The 16,574-nt window shown below is 43.0% G+C and overlaps 1 protein-coding gene across 1 annotated transcript in view; it reads right to left on the bottom strand.

Moving 5' to 3' along the window:
• LOC138505095 (receptor-type tyrosine-protein phosphatase beta-like) overlaps nucleotides 1-16,574 on the bottom strand; it is a 221,127-nt gene that overhangs the window by 87,404 nt on the left and 117,149 nt on the right. Inside the window, exons 4-5 of the mRNA XM_069625409.1 lie at nucleotides 16,215-16,481; nucleotides 9,455-9,718 (exon numbers count right to left, since the gene is read on the bottom strand). Coding sequence (XP_069481510.1) covers nucleotides 9,455-9,718; nucleotides 16,215-16,481 — 531 coding nt within the window. The remainder of the gene's footprint in view (nucleotides 1-9,454; nucleotides 9,719-16,214; nucleotides 16,482-16,574) is intronic.

Raw genomic sequence — 16,574 nt, forward strand, 5'->3', positions numbered from 1 at the left:
CTAGGATTCCTCATCTCATGATCCCTTAGTGTGTAGGAATTGGGAGTGACCCCCTCTCTTTTTTGAAACAGATTTAACTTGAAGTGTTGTTTATCTTTGGACTAAACTCTTTAAAATACTTAAATCTCTTTCATGGCGAGGAAGGGATTGCTTAAGTTAAAACTATAATTATAAGGCAGATTGTTTTTATTTGTTTAGCCACTTTTTCTCGCTCTTTACTTGAGAAAGGTTTTCTACTATGTGCAGGATTGTTTATGTCTGTGTGTAAGTGTAAAGTATTGTGTAGTCCTCCTTTGAAAAAATGTATTATGTCTATATATGTGTAGGTATCAGTGTGTGTATTATATAGTATTCCTTACCTTTTATCTGCACATGTTTTTGGCCTAATAGATAGAGTATTTTATACATCTATACATCTATGCAGCCCTCAAATACTTGCCTCCCTCTAAGTGTTGTAACTGTACTTTAATACTGTAGCTCTGATTTCCTTAGTCTACGTTACTACTCAGCCTACAATACCCAGAGAGTGTTTGGCAAGACCAATTGTGTATAGCCCTAGCTCATCCACTTGGTAGGCCTCTCAGAAACCCCACACCACAGGCAGTACTGAAAATCGCTCCTAACAAATGTTAATAAGAAGATTGTACACTTCGGTCTCTGAGACAGACTCAACATTGCCAAGAAGGTAATCCATCCAAAGATATTTCCCATCATGAATATTTTCCCATCTCAAGAGTGTCACTTCACTCAAAGCAATTACTGAACTGATTTTGCTGGTGACCAATATAAAAATCACTCACAGTATTATAGCTAGGAATTTTACATGATTTGGTGCTCATTGTAGGCTTTGTGACTAAGTTTTTCATTTAGTAATTTCCTGGACATCTATGTCAGCTTTGTTTTGTCCCTGTTCACTCAACAGTTTGCAAGGTTCTATGTGAAATGTCTGCATTTTAAAGGCTGCACAAAAAAAAATTGATTCTTTCGGCTGTCAAAGCAGAAAGATCATGTCTGTGAGGTGGGGTTTCATCCCCCCACCCCTAGAAATCTGTTCAGCAAATTTTGTTTACCAGGCATGAGTTGTCTTCTTGACTGAGCTTCAGGAGGTCTAGTCACCCAAGGACATCTTCCTAAGCTTCTGTGTCTGCTTTACCACCAAAAGGCTATGAGCTGTTATATTTGAAGAAATTCCTCAAAGAGTTTGCTCCTCAAGCTGAAGCCTTCCGGCGTTAAGCTTTTTTCCAAAGATCTAGTAGGAGAGTTGAAGTGTTTTTAGTCTGTACATAAAAGGTTTACCATACTTTTCTCTTGTGTCCAAAGACCTCTGTCTAGTCCTGAATAGTGCTTATTCTGCCTTCGATGTGTGAGGATATTGATGTCATATTTCTGATGCTCTATTCATCGTTGAATGTCAGTGCGTTGTCCATTTGTGTTCTTGAGTTTTGAGAAGTGCTTCTCTAGATTCTTCACTATGAGCTTCTTTACCTTCACTTCCTGTTGGTTTTTCTTTTGCTGCAGTGAGCCGATTACTAGGCAAGTCTTTTGAATAATGGCCTTCAGCACCAGATCAACAGTTGACACATGTCGCACTGTCTTTGTGTGATGTTAGAAAGTATGCTATCATTTTTTTCATTTTGGTTAGAGCGACATGTTAAGTCCACGCTTAGTTGATCTATACTTTTTCAGATCCACTTAAATTGTGACCTAGACAAGAGCATGGTCAGAAAAACTAACATTGAAAATATCCACTTTAGTTATGTCGGCACCAGAGCTTGGCTGGATAGTTGAATATTGCCAACATCTACTTTGGTTATGCCATCCTTTCAATTCCTTCATAGGCAAATGTAATTGATATGGGATGAGCTGTCTGGTGAAGTGCAGTGGACAGCATACTCCCTCCCAAAGGGTGTGTTAATTTCCATGAGTGCACAAGGCCTAGCTGCCTCACAAGAGTCTATAGTGTCTTTCAGCCTCAGGTTGTCCCATGTCCGAACAGCTTGGATTCTGTTCAATTGGTTTTCAGATGCTAGTTTGAAGGCCATACCTACCAGCAAGTAAGGGCATGTGCGAAAGCCTATTGTCCCCATAATATTATAATATTATATAGGATTTCCTTGGAGGGTATTTGTGTAGAAATAGGGTTGATTATTTCCTACCCGTTTCTGCCCTCCAATTCATATGGATACAACTGATTAGATCAGGAAAATTAGATGAATGGCAGGAGTGGAACTCAACCGCCACCACTAACATCTGAATTAAGTAATCTTCTTTGCTATGAAGCAAGTCTCCAGGAGCAATTGATGTCATGCCCCATACCTCCTGGACTGCTCCAAGTAGTGGGGCGAGCAGCCAATATTCTACAAAGCAATATTACCTGCACTAGAGCATGTTCTTGGCTCTCTCTATTCAGGATTCATGGATATGTCAAGGGCAGCTATTCCCCGGAACTTGACAACCTTCTAAGAGTTCCCCTATTGCTGCACCTGTCTCACTTGTGTGGTCTTTGCACTCAGATCATCCCCACCCAGAACCCTCCCATATTGTTTGTGGTTGTACAGATGCATTTGAGTGTGCATTGAGCATTGCTGTAGTCCTTTTACATTTAAGGGCACATTTACATTAGTTGAGTGAGCTGTTTTTATGATATACTGATTTTACGTCATTGATTTTCAATTGCTCCATTGTCCTGCAGCAGCACACAGATTCCCAGGAGACATTTGTCATGTATCTTCCTATAGGTCATGGGTCTAGGAACTACCAGTGCTGCTCATGCGTCTCGTGTATGCAAGTGGCATAAGAAGGGGCATCAAGAAGGTAGGCACACACCAAAGGAAAGGCAGTAGCTCATGAAGAAAGCCCGCAGGGGTCATGCAATGTACGAGTTGAAGAGAAAGAAAATAAGCATGCTAAACAACAAAACCATCAAACAGCAGGACTATGATGAATAAATACTACCATAACGTAAAGCCACCAAACATTGTAAGGGCATTACTAATGAGGACATTTCCTATTTTACCTATTTACTTCAAACAGTACAGCCAACGTGCCTCATTACAAGTTTGGCTGTGAGGGGAAAAAGTGGAGGCAATTCCGGTACCTGCATTTTTCCGGCACCGCCAAACTATAACATTTTGGTATTAACACCAGTGGATTTACTGGGTGGTAATAAGGCTGATTTTTGGAGGTAAAGTGGAAGATCTGCCTCCACTTTACCACCAGGAATTGGCGGCATTACCACCTGGTAATTCTGCATGTGCTAATTCTGCAAATAATCCCCAATGAAATGGGAATTTACACAGCCTACCACCACTGCTAATCCCGTGATAAACCCACGGGACCAAGTGCCGGCAACAGTAATATCATTTGGCAGCCTGGCCTTCGTAGCTACTTTTGCCTTGAGGACGAGCTATGCTCCTTATTCGACAAGCTGTTTTAAAACATTTTAAACTGTCTCTCTGCCACCAAATATTGGGTGGTGTAACACTCATTGGGTGCTCAGTTCCACTAAGACTGAAGTTCTCTACTTCCCAGCCAAACAGGCTGTCTTTTCCTCTCTTCTCTTCTCTTCTCTTCTCTTCTCTTCTCTTCTCTTCTCTTCTCTTCTCTTCTCTTCTCTTCTCTTCTCTTCTCTTCTCTCCTGACTACATTCCTTACTCTGCTTCCGCTCATAACATTGGTGTCATCGTTGATCCATCACACAACCTCTTGTTCTTCACCTCCAAATCTGACACTGCAGCCAGACTCAACCTCCTCAATATCAGAAAACATCTGTCATCTTTCAATACTGCTAAACAGCCAATCGCCTCTTAGTCGTTTCTAGATCTCATTACTGTGCCAGTCTCCTCTATGACCTTCCCAACTTTGCTTTTTCACCTGTGGACAAAGTCCTCAACTTTGCAGTCTGCACACTTTTCAACCATTCTCGCTTTACCTCTACCTCCTCTGTCCATCGCCAGATTGTCTGGCTGTCTATGAAACAAAGGGCTAAGTATAAACTTCTCATCATCTTCAAAACTATCCATGGACCCGCCCACCCTAACTACCTGCTCCTCTTACTCTCTACTCTCGTCCTCACTCGCTAAGACCATTCACAGTTCACCTTCTTGCCAGCACTGTAGTACCCTGGGCTCCTTCTCATTTCGGCTCTCTCTATTCCAACTCCCCTACTTCCTCTCCTTCTCCATACTACTCCAACTCTACCACTTTTTAAATCCAACCTCAAAGCCCTCCTTTCTAGAGAACCAACCTGTTTCCTAGCCCTCTAAGCTGCTGCATCATCCTGGTTTCCCCCTCAACCTACCCTACACTGACAACCCTACAGCACTTTTCCATCACCCCGCCATCCTTAATTCAGCAATTACTCCACCATGCTGTTCTGGTCTTCAAGTTACATTCTCAAACTCCATTGTAAAGCATCCATGTCCTACACTCTGTTATTAATGGTAAATTCTGTATGCATTTTAGTGAAAATAATGTATTGCTTTCCCTGTGATTTTTAGAAACAAATAAATAAATTAGTCACAATGTTTTGGCAGGGGCGTGTGAGGAATTGCAACCTGGCAAGGGTGTAGAAGCACTGCCTTTTTGGATTTTAATTAATACAATGATGTGAGTAATCCCATTTTAGAAAGGATAATCTAATCAGATTCCCTTTTAAAAAGCTCCATGGCAAAAGCATAATGTAGACCTGATCCGCAGCACCTGCTCTGCTAGTGGAAGAGAGCAGGTCCAGAAGACACATGTGCCCACCTGACAGCTGTAGTGATAGTCAAGACTCTGCAGGTCACATGCTGCATTTAGGATATGCACCCTTGTTTGAAAAAACACATCATTAAGAGGATGTTGTCCTGGTGGCACACTAACATGGAAATATATGCCATACCTGAGTTTGGGGTATGGTGGTCAGCATCTCTCAAACTTATCTCAGCCACATCAATTTGATATCAAATATGTGTCATTCCTGTGAGCCCAGCTCAGCTGTGTAAGGGTTATGCGTATTTGCCACAGACATGCTGCCCTACTGCAGACTGCAAGACTGTAGCCTTGGCTGTTGCCTCTCTGTGCTCTTTTGGGATGGCAGATAAAACCCTACCCAGAAAGACAGCCACTCCACAAGAAGCTGTCCTGGGAATAGCAATCAAAGGGCACACCCACTGGCAAACATGAGTAGCCTCACACTAGGGTGCTGCATACCAAACGGCCTTTGATTCAACTGAAAAGGGAAGGCTCGACCATCATGTGTCTCTCTATCTCTAGCTTTCCTTCCTGTCCCCTCCACTTCCTGTAGCACAAAGCACTTTGGGTGTGATGTCAGATGACAAAATATACTTGTTTTAAGATCAGGGATGGTACACTTAATTCAGGCTTGCTTTTGACCAATCACCAAACATTCAGGAAGATTTTGTTGAACCTTGCTGGGAGAGAAATCCTTTCCAAAGTCTTACAGTTGTGAGGTGAAGGGAGGTGGTCCAAGGCAGAGGAAAGCTCTACCCCCTATCCATCCCTTGGACCAATGGGGATGAATCTGCTGCTGGATCATGACCTGCTCTCTACCAGCTAAACTGCTGCCCGTAATCCCACCATGCTGAAGGACCTCTGAAGGTGTGTGCCAGCCTAACCCGTGTGTGGGGACCTGAGAAAAGGACTCATCCTGTCCATGAGACGCTGGGATGACACTCACAGATCCCCACGGCCAAGACAACCAGGATTCTTGCAATTATCCTGTCTAAACACTGCAAGCTGTGATTTGAGTGTGTTCAACCCAGTTCAAAACAACAGGACCCTCAGGAGCTGCCTTTGGCACACATCGGCTTTCAAACCAGAGTCTGCCCACTCGAACAAGTTCACTGCAGCACAGCGCCAGCTGAAGAGCATTGTTGTCTCTGCTCAGACCAAGAAGTACTGCTTCATTTGCATTGTTTGAAATGCTGTTTGAACCACCAGGCCCTTCATCACAGATCGAGTCAATGATCAAACCTCCATTTGGTGGTCTTCCTGAACTACATCCTTTGGCTCACAACAAGCCGCCTCAACTGCGCATCTCTTCACCAGCCTGTCCACCATCGATCCTCGACTGTCGAACCGTACCTGTTGGCATCCATGATCCGCATCGCTTGAGCTGCTTCGAATTGCAGACTTCTTTGAGTTCGATGCTGCATTAACTTCTGCTTGCTGCTGGATGGTTGTGACTATCACATCTAGAGCTGATTAGGACTCCCGAACAGTGCTGAGAAGCCTGGTTCACCATTGTTTAATGACCGCCAAGACATTGCAAAAGGTATCAGTGCCTGACAACTGTCCCCCAGTCCATTCGGAGCTCTAGAGACTGGCTGGGTCACATTAATTCCATTTTGCAACTCAAGAACATATCCTTTTTGAACATTGTATTTTTTGTTGCCTCTTTTACCCCGTCTCACTACCCAGAGTGATGCATCTTGCTATCTTGCATATTCTGTGTTCGTTCTACAGGGGTGGAGTTTTGTAGTGTTCTCTATTTAGCTATTATTGTACATGGTGTGCTTAATTAAAGTTTCTATATTTATAGAACATTAAGTGCCCATTCCTTTATCATGGACTGTGATACTTTTACCTTTAAGATATTGAAGTAGATAATAAAAAAAATGGTTACAAATGGAAAAAGAGAATGCACTTTTGTCATGTGCGCTGATTGCAGGAAAGTGCAGCTCACCTAATTGTCAAAGGTGACCTGTTTTTTTTTCATTGATGGGAACAAGAACAGAGCAAAGATGCATACAATGTGCGATTGGCTCTCAGCAATCACGTGGGGCTGGGAGCAAATTTCATAGAGAAAAAGATAAAAGATGTCTATGCCTGTTTCAGGGATAGAAATCAAAGTGGAACAGAAGCAGTTCATATTGCTGCTTTTACACTTAAATAAGAAATGCATGGCATGGGCAAGAAAAACCCTGTCATGCAATATGATTCCCCTTTCGCTTGTTCCAAACAGGCACAGGGAAATGCCTTCGTTTTCAGCAAAATTTAAAGTGCAACACATTTGTGAATTCAGGGTTCAACTATAAAATGTGCAGAAAGGCGTACTGTGTAAAAAATGCATACGAGTGTGGGTTTCTAAGATGAATACATTTTGATGTCCTTTGTGGATTTGGATACACCTTTTTTTTGTGAAAATTAAAATATGCACTAGTGTACCAAAGCACTTGGGCCAAAAAAAAGATTTGAGAATCTGTTCCATTATATTTATAGGTACGCGGCGAGGGTGCAATCAGAATGAAAGAGCCATTCTGATTGGCCCTCGCCGAGTCGTTACCAGGCCGGGAATCCCTCCGTTGGGATTCCACGGCCTTTGTCCCCAGCGGGGGGGCGTGGCAGCCTTTCAGCCAATGAGGATGCTCGAAGCGGGCCATCCCTGCTCCAAGCCTCCTCAAGGCTGAGAGGCCACCTTCTCCCCCCGCCGGGACAGAGGTAAGGCTTTTTTTTTTCTTCCTTCCCTCCCTCCTCCCACCTCCCTGCCCTCCTCACCCCACTCACCTTCTATGCCTTGGTCCCCGGCGGGGGACGATGAAAGGCTCCAGCCGTGTGAAGACTCCTAGCAGGGCCATCCCTGCTTGGAGCCCCACACGGCTGGAGAAATACCATCATCATCCCGCTGGGGACCGAGGTACGTTGTTTTTTTTTTTTTTTTTTTTCCCTCCCTTCTGCCCTCCCAACCCCACTTACCTTCTTTTTTTTCAGGAGCGGACGCGCTGGAAACACTTCTGTTTCCAGCACGTCCGTCCCGATGGCTGCCATGGAAAGGGAAAACTGTCTCTTTTTTCCCTTTCCATGGTGGCCATTTTCTTTGACGTCTTTTTTTTTATTTTTTCCAAAACGCCACAGCGTTTCGGGAAAGAAATAAAGCTTTTAGTGCCCCGGTCACACAATTTTTGCGGGCCGGGGTACTAATAACTATATGCCCCGCTCGCTTCGCTCTGGGCCTTTAACTATGGGCCCTGGGGCATTACCTGAGTCGGTAAAGCCCCCGCCGCTCAGGGCATATTGCTTAATTAAGATTTTGCTTCCCCTATGTAGCATGGCAACAATAGCTCTATTATGCTAAATAATACTCCAGTGAACGCCACGGAAATCCATTCAAGTCTGTTCAAATTAAAGGTTTCCAAGGAGAGCGAGGTGAATAGTAGCAGTGTAATCTTTACTTGTGTAGGATTAGGCACTGGGTTTCTTAATGATGTATTTGTAAAGGCTCAGTCAGTCAGGTCCATTATTTCAGTGTTCGGACCTGACCCGCCAAGCCCAGTGCCTTTCCTCACCTGCCTTTCTTTGCGCACCTGAACCAGTCCTCACCCATACCTCCACACGGGTCCTCGCAGCGTCTTTCTCCTTCTAGTCTGATACCTCTCGTCTCTCACATCTCATCTCACACGCTGTGCAATACATTACGATATCATACAGTGTGATCCCAAACCACACGCGTAAACTGCAGCCAGCTTTGCAATCTCCTCGGGTGGCACACCGAGAGCAGGGCACAGTAGAAGAGGAACTGCCTTAATGCATTTTTCTCAAAGGGAGTAAGTGTAAAAGAGAATAATGGAGAGGGGGCCAAAAGCACAAACCCAAGCAGACACAAGGGGATAGGTCAGTCAAGGGTCAAGAAACACAAAATAACACCACAAACAAACTCTTCCAAAAACTCCTAATCTATTCTAAACTCGTCAAAAGAACTGCACATATCTTTCAAAAACCCCAGCCTGTGAGCATGTCCTGTTCACTCCTATAGTAACAGCCCAATATAGCCCACAAAGGAAGCATGGAAAAAGCGTTGACTTTTAAAGGTCCTCAAGTCTGTTTTTGCATGGACCAGGGACTGTGAGTGGCTGCCAAGCTCCTCTCGTGAGTCTTCACAGGCAACGAGATGGCAGGCTTCCAACTCTGCTTTGCAATCTGAGGCAGGGTTACACACTTGGGAAATGTCCCTGGAGTCCCAAGAGGCAGGTCAGACCGGCCAGCAAAAGCTTGACTTTCCTGCAGGGCACATTTGGGGAAAGTCGAGCGCGCCTATGTTTTGCCAGTGTAAGGGGTTAGCCAGCTTCCCACCACAACGCATATGTTTTTCAGAATTAGTTTTAATTTAAACGCATGTAAAGGAGAATCCAGATGACACAAACGGCCTCATTAGGAATTTAGGGCAGTTTTTTAAATATACGTTACTTCTAAGGTCCATGATAGCGGTAAGGGATTAAAACCAAATGGACATGGAATATACATACCGCTGCTGTACATACATGTAGCGTACATATTCACTTCCAGATAAGATATACGTAATATGCCTTCACAGGCAATGTAAAGCTATTGTTCAAACCTCATAAAAGTGCAGGTAAAATTCACCATGAAGTAAAACATTATTTTCTGCCTTATGTATTGTGGCTCTTTTGACACTTTCAACAATAAATCTGTACACTGTAACATATACACTTACATGTTACTCCCGTCACTGGATCTGATGTCTCATTGTAAGGGCCGCTAGCTGTTGTGATTGTGACAGTGTATTCCCTACCAGGGAGCAAGCTTGTGAAAGTAACAGGCTGCGCAGTTGTGCTGTTCTTGGTTTGGTTGACGGCTCCTTGAATGGCGATAGTGTATAGTTCCACGATTCCAGGGGGTTGGTTCCAGCTGATCTGCAGGGAACTTGTTGAGTGATTGTTTATGACAGTAATATTCCCAAGTGGTATCCGTTCAGGCCCTAAGGAGGAAAATGTCAGATGTCTTAATAATCTCTAAATTGGTGGAGCATTGAGACCCAAATCATAATAGATATCACAGATTTATCAAGGACGTCATTTGGGGTCACCAGGATATGCCTGGCAACTCCCTGGGAACCCACAGGCACCTCCTGCCATTCCTGGTTTGGCATCCCAGAGAGGATGTTTTGCAAACAGCAATCAAGCGCAGCTCTCCAAGAGATGTATTTACTTTCTGCACTTCCCATCACCTGTCCCTCGTCTAGCAACACAGAAGTCAATTATTGACTGCTGAGCCACTATGGGAGGCACACAGGGTGGCAAATCCTCTTTTCACCCTCTCTGACTCCCCAGGAAGTTGAAGACAAGGCACCAGCAATAAAAAGAGGGGCGATTGGGCAGTAATTCTGCAGTTGCACTGGAGGGTGAAAATGGAGCATTCATCGCAGATCGTCTGGGGCTTGCAACACACATGGCTACCCAGGCCAGGCTCCAACCTGTGAAGGCAAATCTGTGTGGCAGCAAATCCCACATGCTTTATCCTGGTCTGCCTGACCTCACCAGCTGTTGAAGACATGGCTAACAAAATACGCCTAGTGGTAAATGCAACTTGGGAAACTGATTGACCTGTTCAGGGGGTGCATAACTAGACCAACAAAATATAGGCATGTGCATGTGGTGCATATGGATCAGGCAGTATGTGGTGCATATGGATCAGGCAGTACCGAAGTAAACTACACTAGATACTGCTCTGTATACTGTCTGGAGCGAAAGAAGAAGGACTAGCCATAAGTGTCGAGCGCATAGGCCTACAAATTAAGAACACTTTGTGTTTTGGTCAATAACCAAATTGTTGACCCTTTCTAGCAGTTTGTATGATGCCTGGAGTAAAGAATGCATGTTGGATTATATCTTAGTGAATACTGGATGTCATGAATGAAATGTGCACATAACACAAGAGTATATGTTTCTAAACTGCAGTGGGAGCTCATACAAGCACAACATAGTTGTGGATGCATATAATATAATGGCAGCACTGGTATACGTGTCACTGCACCTTACAAGTGATTGTAACTAAAGCAAGGATAGGTGCTGGCAATGAGTCCATTCAGTTAAATAAAATATGTATTCCCTTCCTTGTGATAGGCACAAATATTTAATTCTTGTAGCTGTTTATTCCAATCGGATATAGTATGCTATTTAAACACATATACCTATTTATTTGCGATCATCAGGGCTCTTTGGAATATAAAGGTGAGATAGATGACACAAGTGAATTAAAATAATGCCAATTTAAATAACTAACAATATTGCATGAATTCCATTGTAGGAAATGTGAATGCATTTTCTTTATAAAAAAAGAGAGAGGTGTCTTTGAGAGAAAGAATCACTATGTGCTTAAGAATTGAAACCTTAAGTGGAGGCACATATATTGAAAGAATCAGATACAACTAATCTCCATCCCTTGTGGAGAGCGAGAGCCGCCGCCCATCTCTATGCTGAAACCTGCATGCACATGCATAGTAATGTCAGAGTGCTGGAACGATGAGATGGTGAGCAAGCTCTTCAAGGGGAGAAAAGAGCAAGGAAGTGTATTAAAATGTGCAAAAACAAAATGTATTGGTTGCTAGTGACATATTAAAAAAATTAACCTCATCAGGGTGCATAAACTCACACATGGAGAGCACACTGATGTCAATATATCAAAATGTTTTGTTGAGAGACAGATGAATATGTTGTGCGTAGCTACAGCCCCTCCCCTGATCCAATACCGCCCAGGTGAGAAATGTTACTCACTAAGACAACCATACAGCCCATATCCTAAGCAGGTACAGCAAGAGATGAACACAATTTAAACTTAAAATGGAACAGGTAAAAGTAAGCTAAAATTGTGACATCACATGAAGAAAGTAACAGAAGTTCGAATATGCATTTACACATGAAGAATATTAACATGGCATCCATAAAGACATGAAGAATACTAACATATGCAATATGTAAGCTGAACGCAACATGAATGACACGCATATATAGCTCAGTAACATAGAAAAACAACAGTAACAGGCTGCCATCCTTTCCAAAATGGAAGCCGCAGTACACCTCTAAGTAAACGAAAGGACTCAAGGTTTCACGAGAGCTCAAAATGCTAGATTTACTGAAATACAGATCTGTGCAGAAGCTCATATGGTAGCTTTGCAGACGAAGCCAAGGTTACTAAGAAATGAAGGAGGTTCCGAACGTCTCAGCGAGAGCATGAGATAACAATTCCCAAGACACAAGCCATAAATTATTAGATTAATTAGAACAACTAGCCTTTGTAATCCAGGTGCAGGATAATTATAAACCCAAATACTTCATGGGGAATGGATCAAGAGAGTCCGCACAGGTAGAGAAAACCATAACATTCCTACTAATATTAGCTAAAATCCCAACAAATGCAGGGTGAAATAATTCCAAACATGGTCTCACCACACATGACCCATAATTGAAGAACACTGTTTTTTTTTTAGTAATGGACACAGATAGGACACCTGCCTCACTCCTCACGCATATTCCCAGACACAAGATGCTGCACAAGGCCAACTGCAGAGGAAACACAATGGCTCTTGGCCGAGCAATACGAGTTGGTATCTTTTTTAATTGAAAGGAAAGCAGTCTGTGGACCCCTCTCCCCCTAGTCCTGTCTGGCTTATGTCTTGATGACCTGTCAGGTGCCAAAAGTTGGTCAGTAGAAAGCCAACCAATACAAACCCCCAATGTTAGGCCGCCCTTACATATTATTCCAACCAATAGTTTATCGTAGAGATGATGCCTTTTTACTGTTATCAATTTAGAGGTGGTCTCAGGAGGAGGCACCAGGCAAGCGTTATCCAATTAAAAGTTTAACCCCTATATAACATATATATAGTTATCCTTGCTGACCAATCCCTTCACCCCATAGGTGTTAGCAACCAAGATTGTAGTGTGACGCCGGTTATGATGATTGATCACCTTAAAAGATGTTGTTTTGTATGGAAGCTCTGGGAGCTGCAACCTTTTTGATTATCTGCTGTCCCTGCTTTTTTGGATGTTAATAGAGCTGGGGTTTGCCTCTCACCTTTTCTACTTCCGTTATTTAGTTCGTTTATTTTCTGACTCCTGATCCTCTGTGCAATTTTGGGTTTTTCCCAGGCCCTCTCAACAGATGGGAAGCAAATTCTCCCAGTGCGCCTGTAATTAACTACATGTATTATGAGAATCCTGTCATGAGCCAGTGCAATCCCAAATCTAAGTAAATAAAATTATGTAAGAGAGACCGGAGAGTTTACAGAGCGGAGGGCTGAAGGCCTGTTTCCACATTTGCCACCGTTGGCCACTTCACCTTGGCTGGGCCATTGTGTTTAATTTGTTGGTAAAGGGTCAAAATAGCACATGTTAAGTGGTGTTCACCGGGCATTGCTCCATCCTTGAACTTAGAATGCATTCCCAACATCACTTAGTGTGCCCTAATTGCGTCACTGTTTTAAAGTTGAACTTAGAAGGTATTCCCAACATCATTCATGGTGCCTAATAGCATCACTGTGTTGAATTTGAATCTAGAAAATATGCCTAATAGCCCCACTGTGTTAAAGTTGAATCTAGAAAGTGTCACTAATATCTTTATCTATGGTGCGGATAGAGACAACACCCGTTCTCCATGAGGATGGAGTGGATGGAGCGGATGGAAAAGATAGAACGGATGGAACAGATGGAAAAGGTGGATGGAATGGATGGAAAGGACGGAGTGGATGGAATGGATGGAAAGGACAGAGTGGATGGAGTGGATATATCTCTGTACATCTCTGTATCTCCTATATATGCTATGTATATGCTATGTACCTGTATCACCATGTTAGCTGTATCACATGTTTACCTCTATCCATCCTGTTGCTTTATATATCTAAGCCGCTATGTACGCCCCCTGTCCTGCTCTCGTGCTTGGTTGCAGGCGCTTTACTGATAACCACCATATTACACTACTACGCTTACTCTCCTTTATACACCATCAATCAGCTAGAACACAACTATACTATGACACATTCGGTCTAGCTGGTCTCATAATAACATGGCCTCATGAACTCCTCATCATCCTAATAAAACACAGCTAGCGGAGCACATACCGGCTAGCTTAGGCGTCTCCTCAGGCCTAACACATCCAGAACTCATTCTGGGTGTCCACCCTCCAGACTGAACACATCCAATTGATTTCCTCAGCACCACACCTACCGCTAAGAAGCAGCTATCATGCAACAACCACACCAGCTGCACACATACCTGGTGTGCCCACATACTTTACGACTCGCTCTCTCTCAACTGAATTGAACTGAGGTTCACGAGGGCGTTGAACCTACCACCGCTTTGAGGTCATACCAATGATGCATAAGGTGCTATACAAATATCAAGTAACATAACATATTCATATTGTGTGAAAACGTATGTGCCACATTAGTTAGATGAAAAGTTTGAAAAATAAATTGCAATGTGTTTTGTTAGCAAACAAATGCATGCTGAAGGAAATATGCTTTGAGAAAGAAGGGAAGTAGATGAGGAGGAGACTGTAGGAAGAAGGGCGGTCCTTGTGAACACTCAACGTGTAAACACAGTCAATAGACACAATTAATATTACATGCAAGGAGAACATACCCTCATTATTTCAAATGAAAATATTTGCCATTTTTTGTCATAAAAGCAGAGTTTTCGAATCATCAATGCCCATGACACTTATCTGTTTGAGTTTCAGATTAGGGGTCTCTCCTGCTAACATGAAGCGAAAGTCTACTGAAGCGAACAATTCTTCCTCACCCGAAGATGATTTTTCAGAGAGGACCGATTGAGCTACCAACATTCAATTAGTTACAAGTACATTCACTTGTATGAACATTGAACATTCACTTGTAGGAACATTGACTGTAGTTTTACAGCTGACGAAATGACGAAGTATAGACATATTTTTTGCCACATAGAAATTCTATGTTTTTATTCTTGACGAGTGGGCACATTTTAAAAATGCCACCTTTTAAGGTCCGATAATAGTAACCGCACTGTTATGCATTTAAGCAATATCACCAGAGAAGGGGGGGCATTGCCGGACCAGGTAATGCCCCCCCCTGCAAGGGTAATATTGCTATTGGAGTTCCGGAACGTTGTACTGGGATACGAATAGTGGAGGTTTTTTAAGTTGAGAAAGGGCATGTAATCCGTTTCTCAACTTTAAAAAAAAAGAAAATATGGCCACCATGGATCGTGGGAGAAGGAACTATATGTAGTCCCTTCTCCCTTTTCATGGTGGCAAGTCGTGCATCGGGACACTACTGGTCCCGGCTCCGGCGAGGGACATGGAAGTGGACGGTAAATGGGGTGGGGATATGAAGGGGCAAAATGTGTGGAAAAGGGGGAATGGGGATGTGGGCCATGGGGGAGAACTTACCTCACTATTCGGCAGGGGGGGATGGCAGCTGGGGATTTACTGTGTGGTAAAGCCCCTGTTCTGAGCATCCTCATTGGCTGGGAGGCCAAGACCATGGCCCCTGCCGGCTACTAATACAGAATATTTCAATTCTTTTGTAATCTTTGATATATGTTTTACATTATTATGGATCTTATCGTATCCAATTCTCGTGTAGGGCATTTTTTCTTCTTGGATCACAGAGAGAACCGACTAGACGGGTCTGTGTTGTGCCTTAATTCACACAGTTGTTTGATCTTTTTTCTGCAATATTTCATATTTATTTCACGGCCAACTCTCGCAACAAATGATGCTGAAGAAGTAAGGCTGATATCCTTAACATTATAGTTCAAGGTCAGACTTTTCTTGGTAATGAATAACCATTTCAATGTTTCGAGGTTAAGAGTGAGACGGTCAAGTCACAATTTGTTTAAGGAAAATATACCCAGAAAACGTACCACTGCAAAGCCAATATTTGGACAAAAAACAACAACAATGGAAGTGAAAAGCTTCCCTTTTCTATGTTTTAGCAATTTTTGCAGGCAAAGGGGCATTCACATTTAACCATTTGCAAAATATTGAGGCATTTGAATCCACCTTTCTGTCAAAAGCTTGTGAACAAGGGTTGTCCCCACTATTTCATAAAAAGCAGAACATCTTCATTTTACCAGTTTTAGTTTCAGCTTAAAAGCATCAATGATTTGTAGTTAGGCAAAACACATCACATTGGGAACATTGAGGGGTGCTTATGGCACCACCCATCAGATCACAGGGAGCATCTGTAGCAAAAGAACTGGGGCAGTCCTGTTATCATCATAGCTCCTTTTAATACCTCCCTCATGTTAACGCTTGAAGAGAAGCAGTGGACGTAGTGAACAGCTCTTGCACTATTACGTTTAGCTTATTGTGAATTCACAAGATCACCTTAGGGTTTTGGAAATACTGAGTTCATATTTGCTGGTACATGTCAGAAAACAAGAAAATCAGTGTAGGGCATTCATTAACACAGTATACAAAATACAAACTCAACTTACTTGTGTACGAAGATATGATAGCAGGCAAACTGGTATAATTACCACCAGCGACTGTCACAACGCTTATTGTGTAGTTTGTTCCAGGTACTAGGCTCACAAGGTTGGCATAGGCAGTGCTGTTTGTGACACTCCATGCTCCCTGTGAACTACTGTATGTGATGTTGTAAGTGAAATCTGCACCAGTCATATTTGCAGGAGGCGTCCACTCAAGGGAGATGCTGTTTTTCTGCACATTTTTCAAGCTCAGGAACTCTGGCATTGAAGGATCTGTGAAGCATGAAAATATATCACGTATTACACAATATGAAAGTCAGAGGTAATCGATTCATTGACTATGTATACTAGGGTTGTCCAACTGCA

The sequence above is a fragment of the Ambystoma mexicanum genome, chromosome 11 (assembly GCF_040938575.1).
Source record: "Ambystoma mexicanum isolate Mex_15411 chromosome 11, UKY_AmexF1_1, whole genome shotgun sequence".
In the NCBI taxonomy this organism is placed as follows: domain Eukaryota; kingdom Metazoa; phylum Chordata; class Amphibia; order Caudata; family Ambystomatidae; genus Ambystoma; species Ambystoma mexicanum.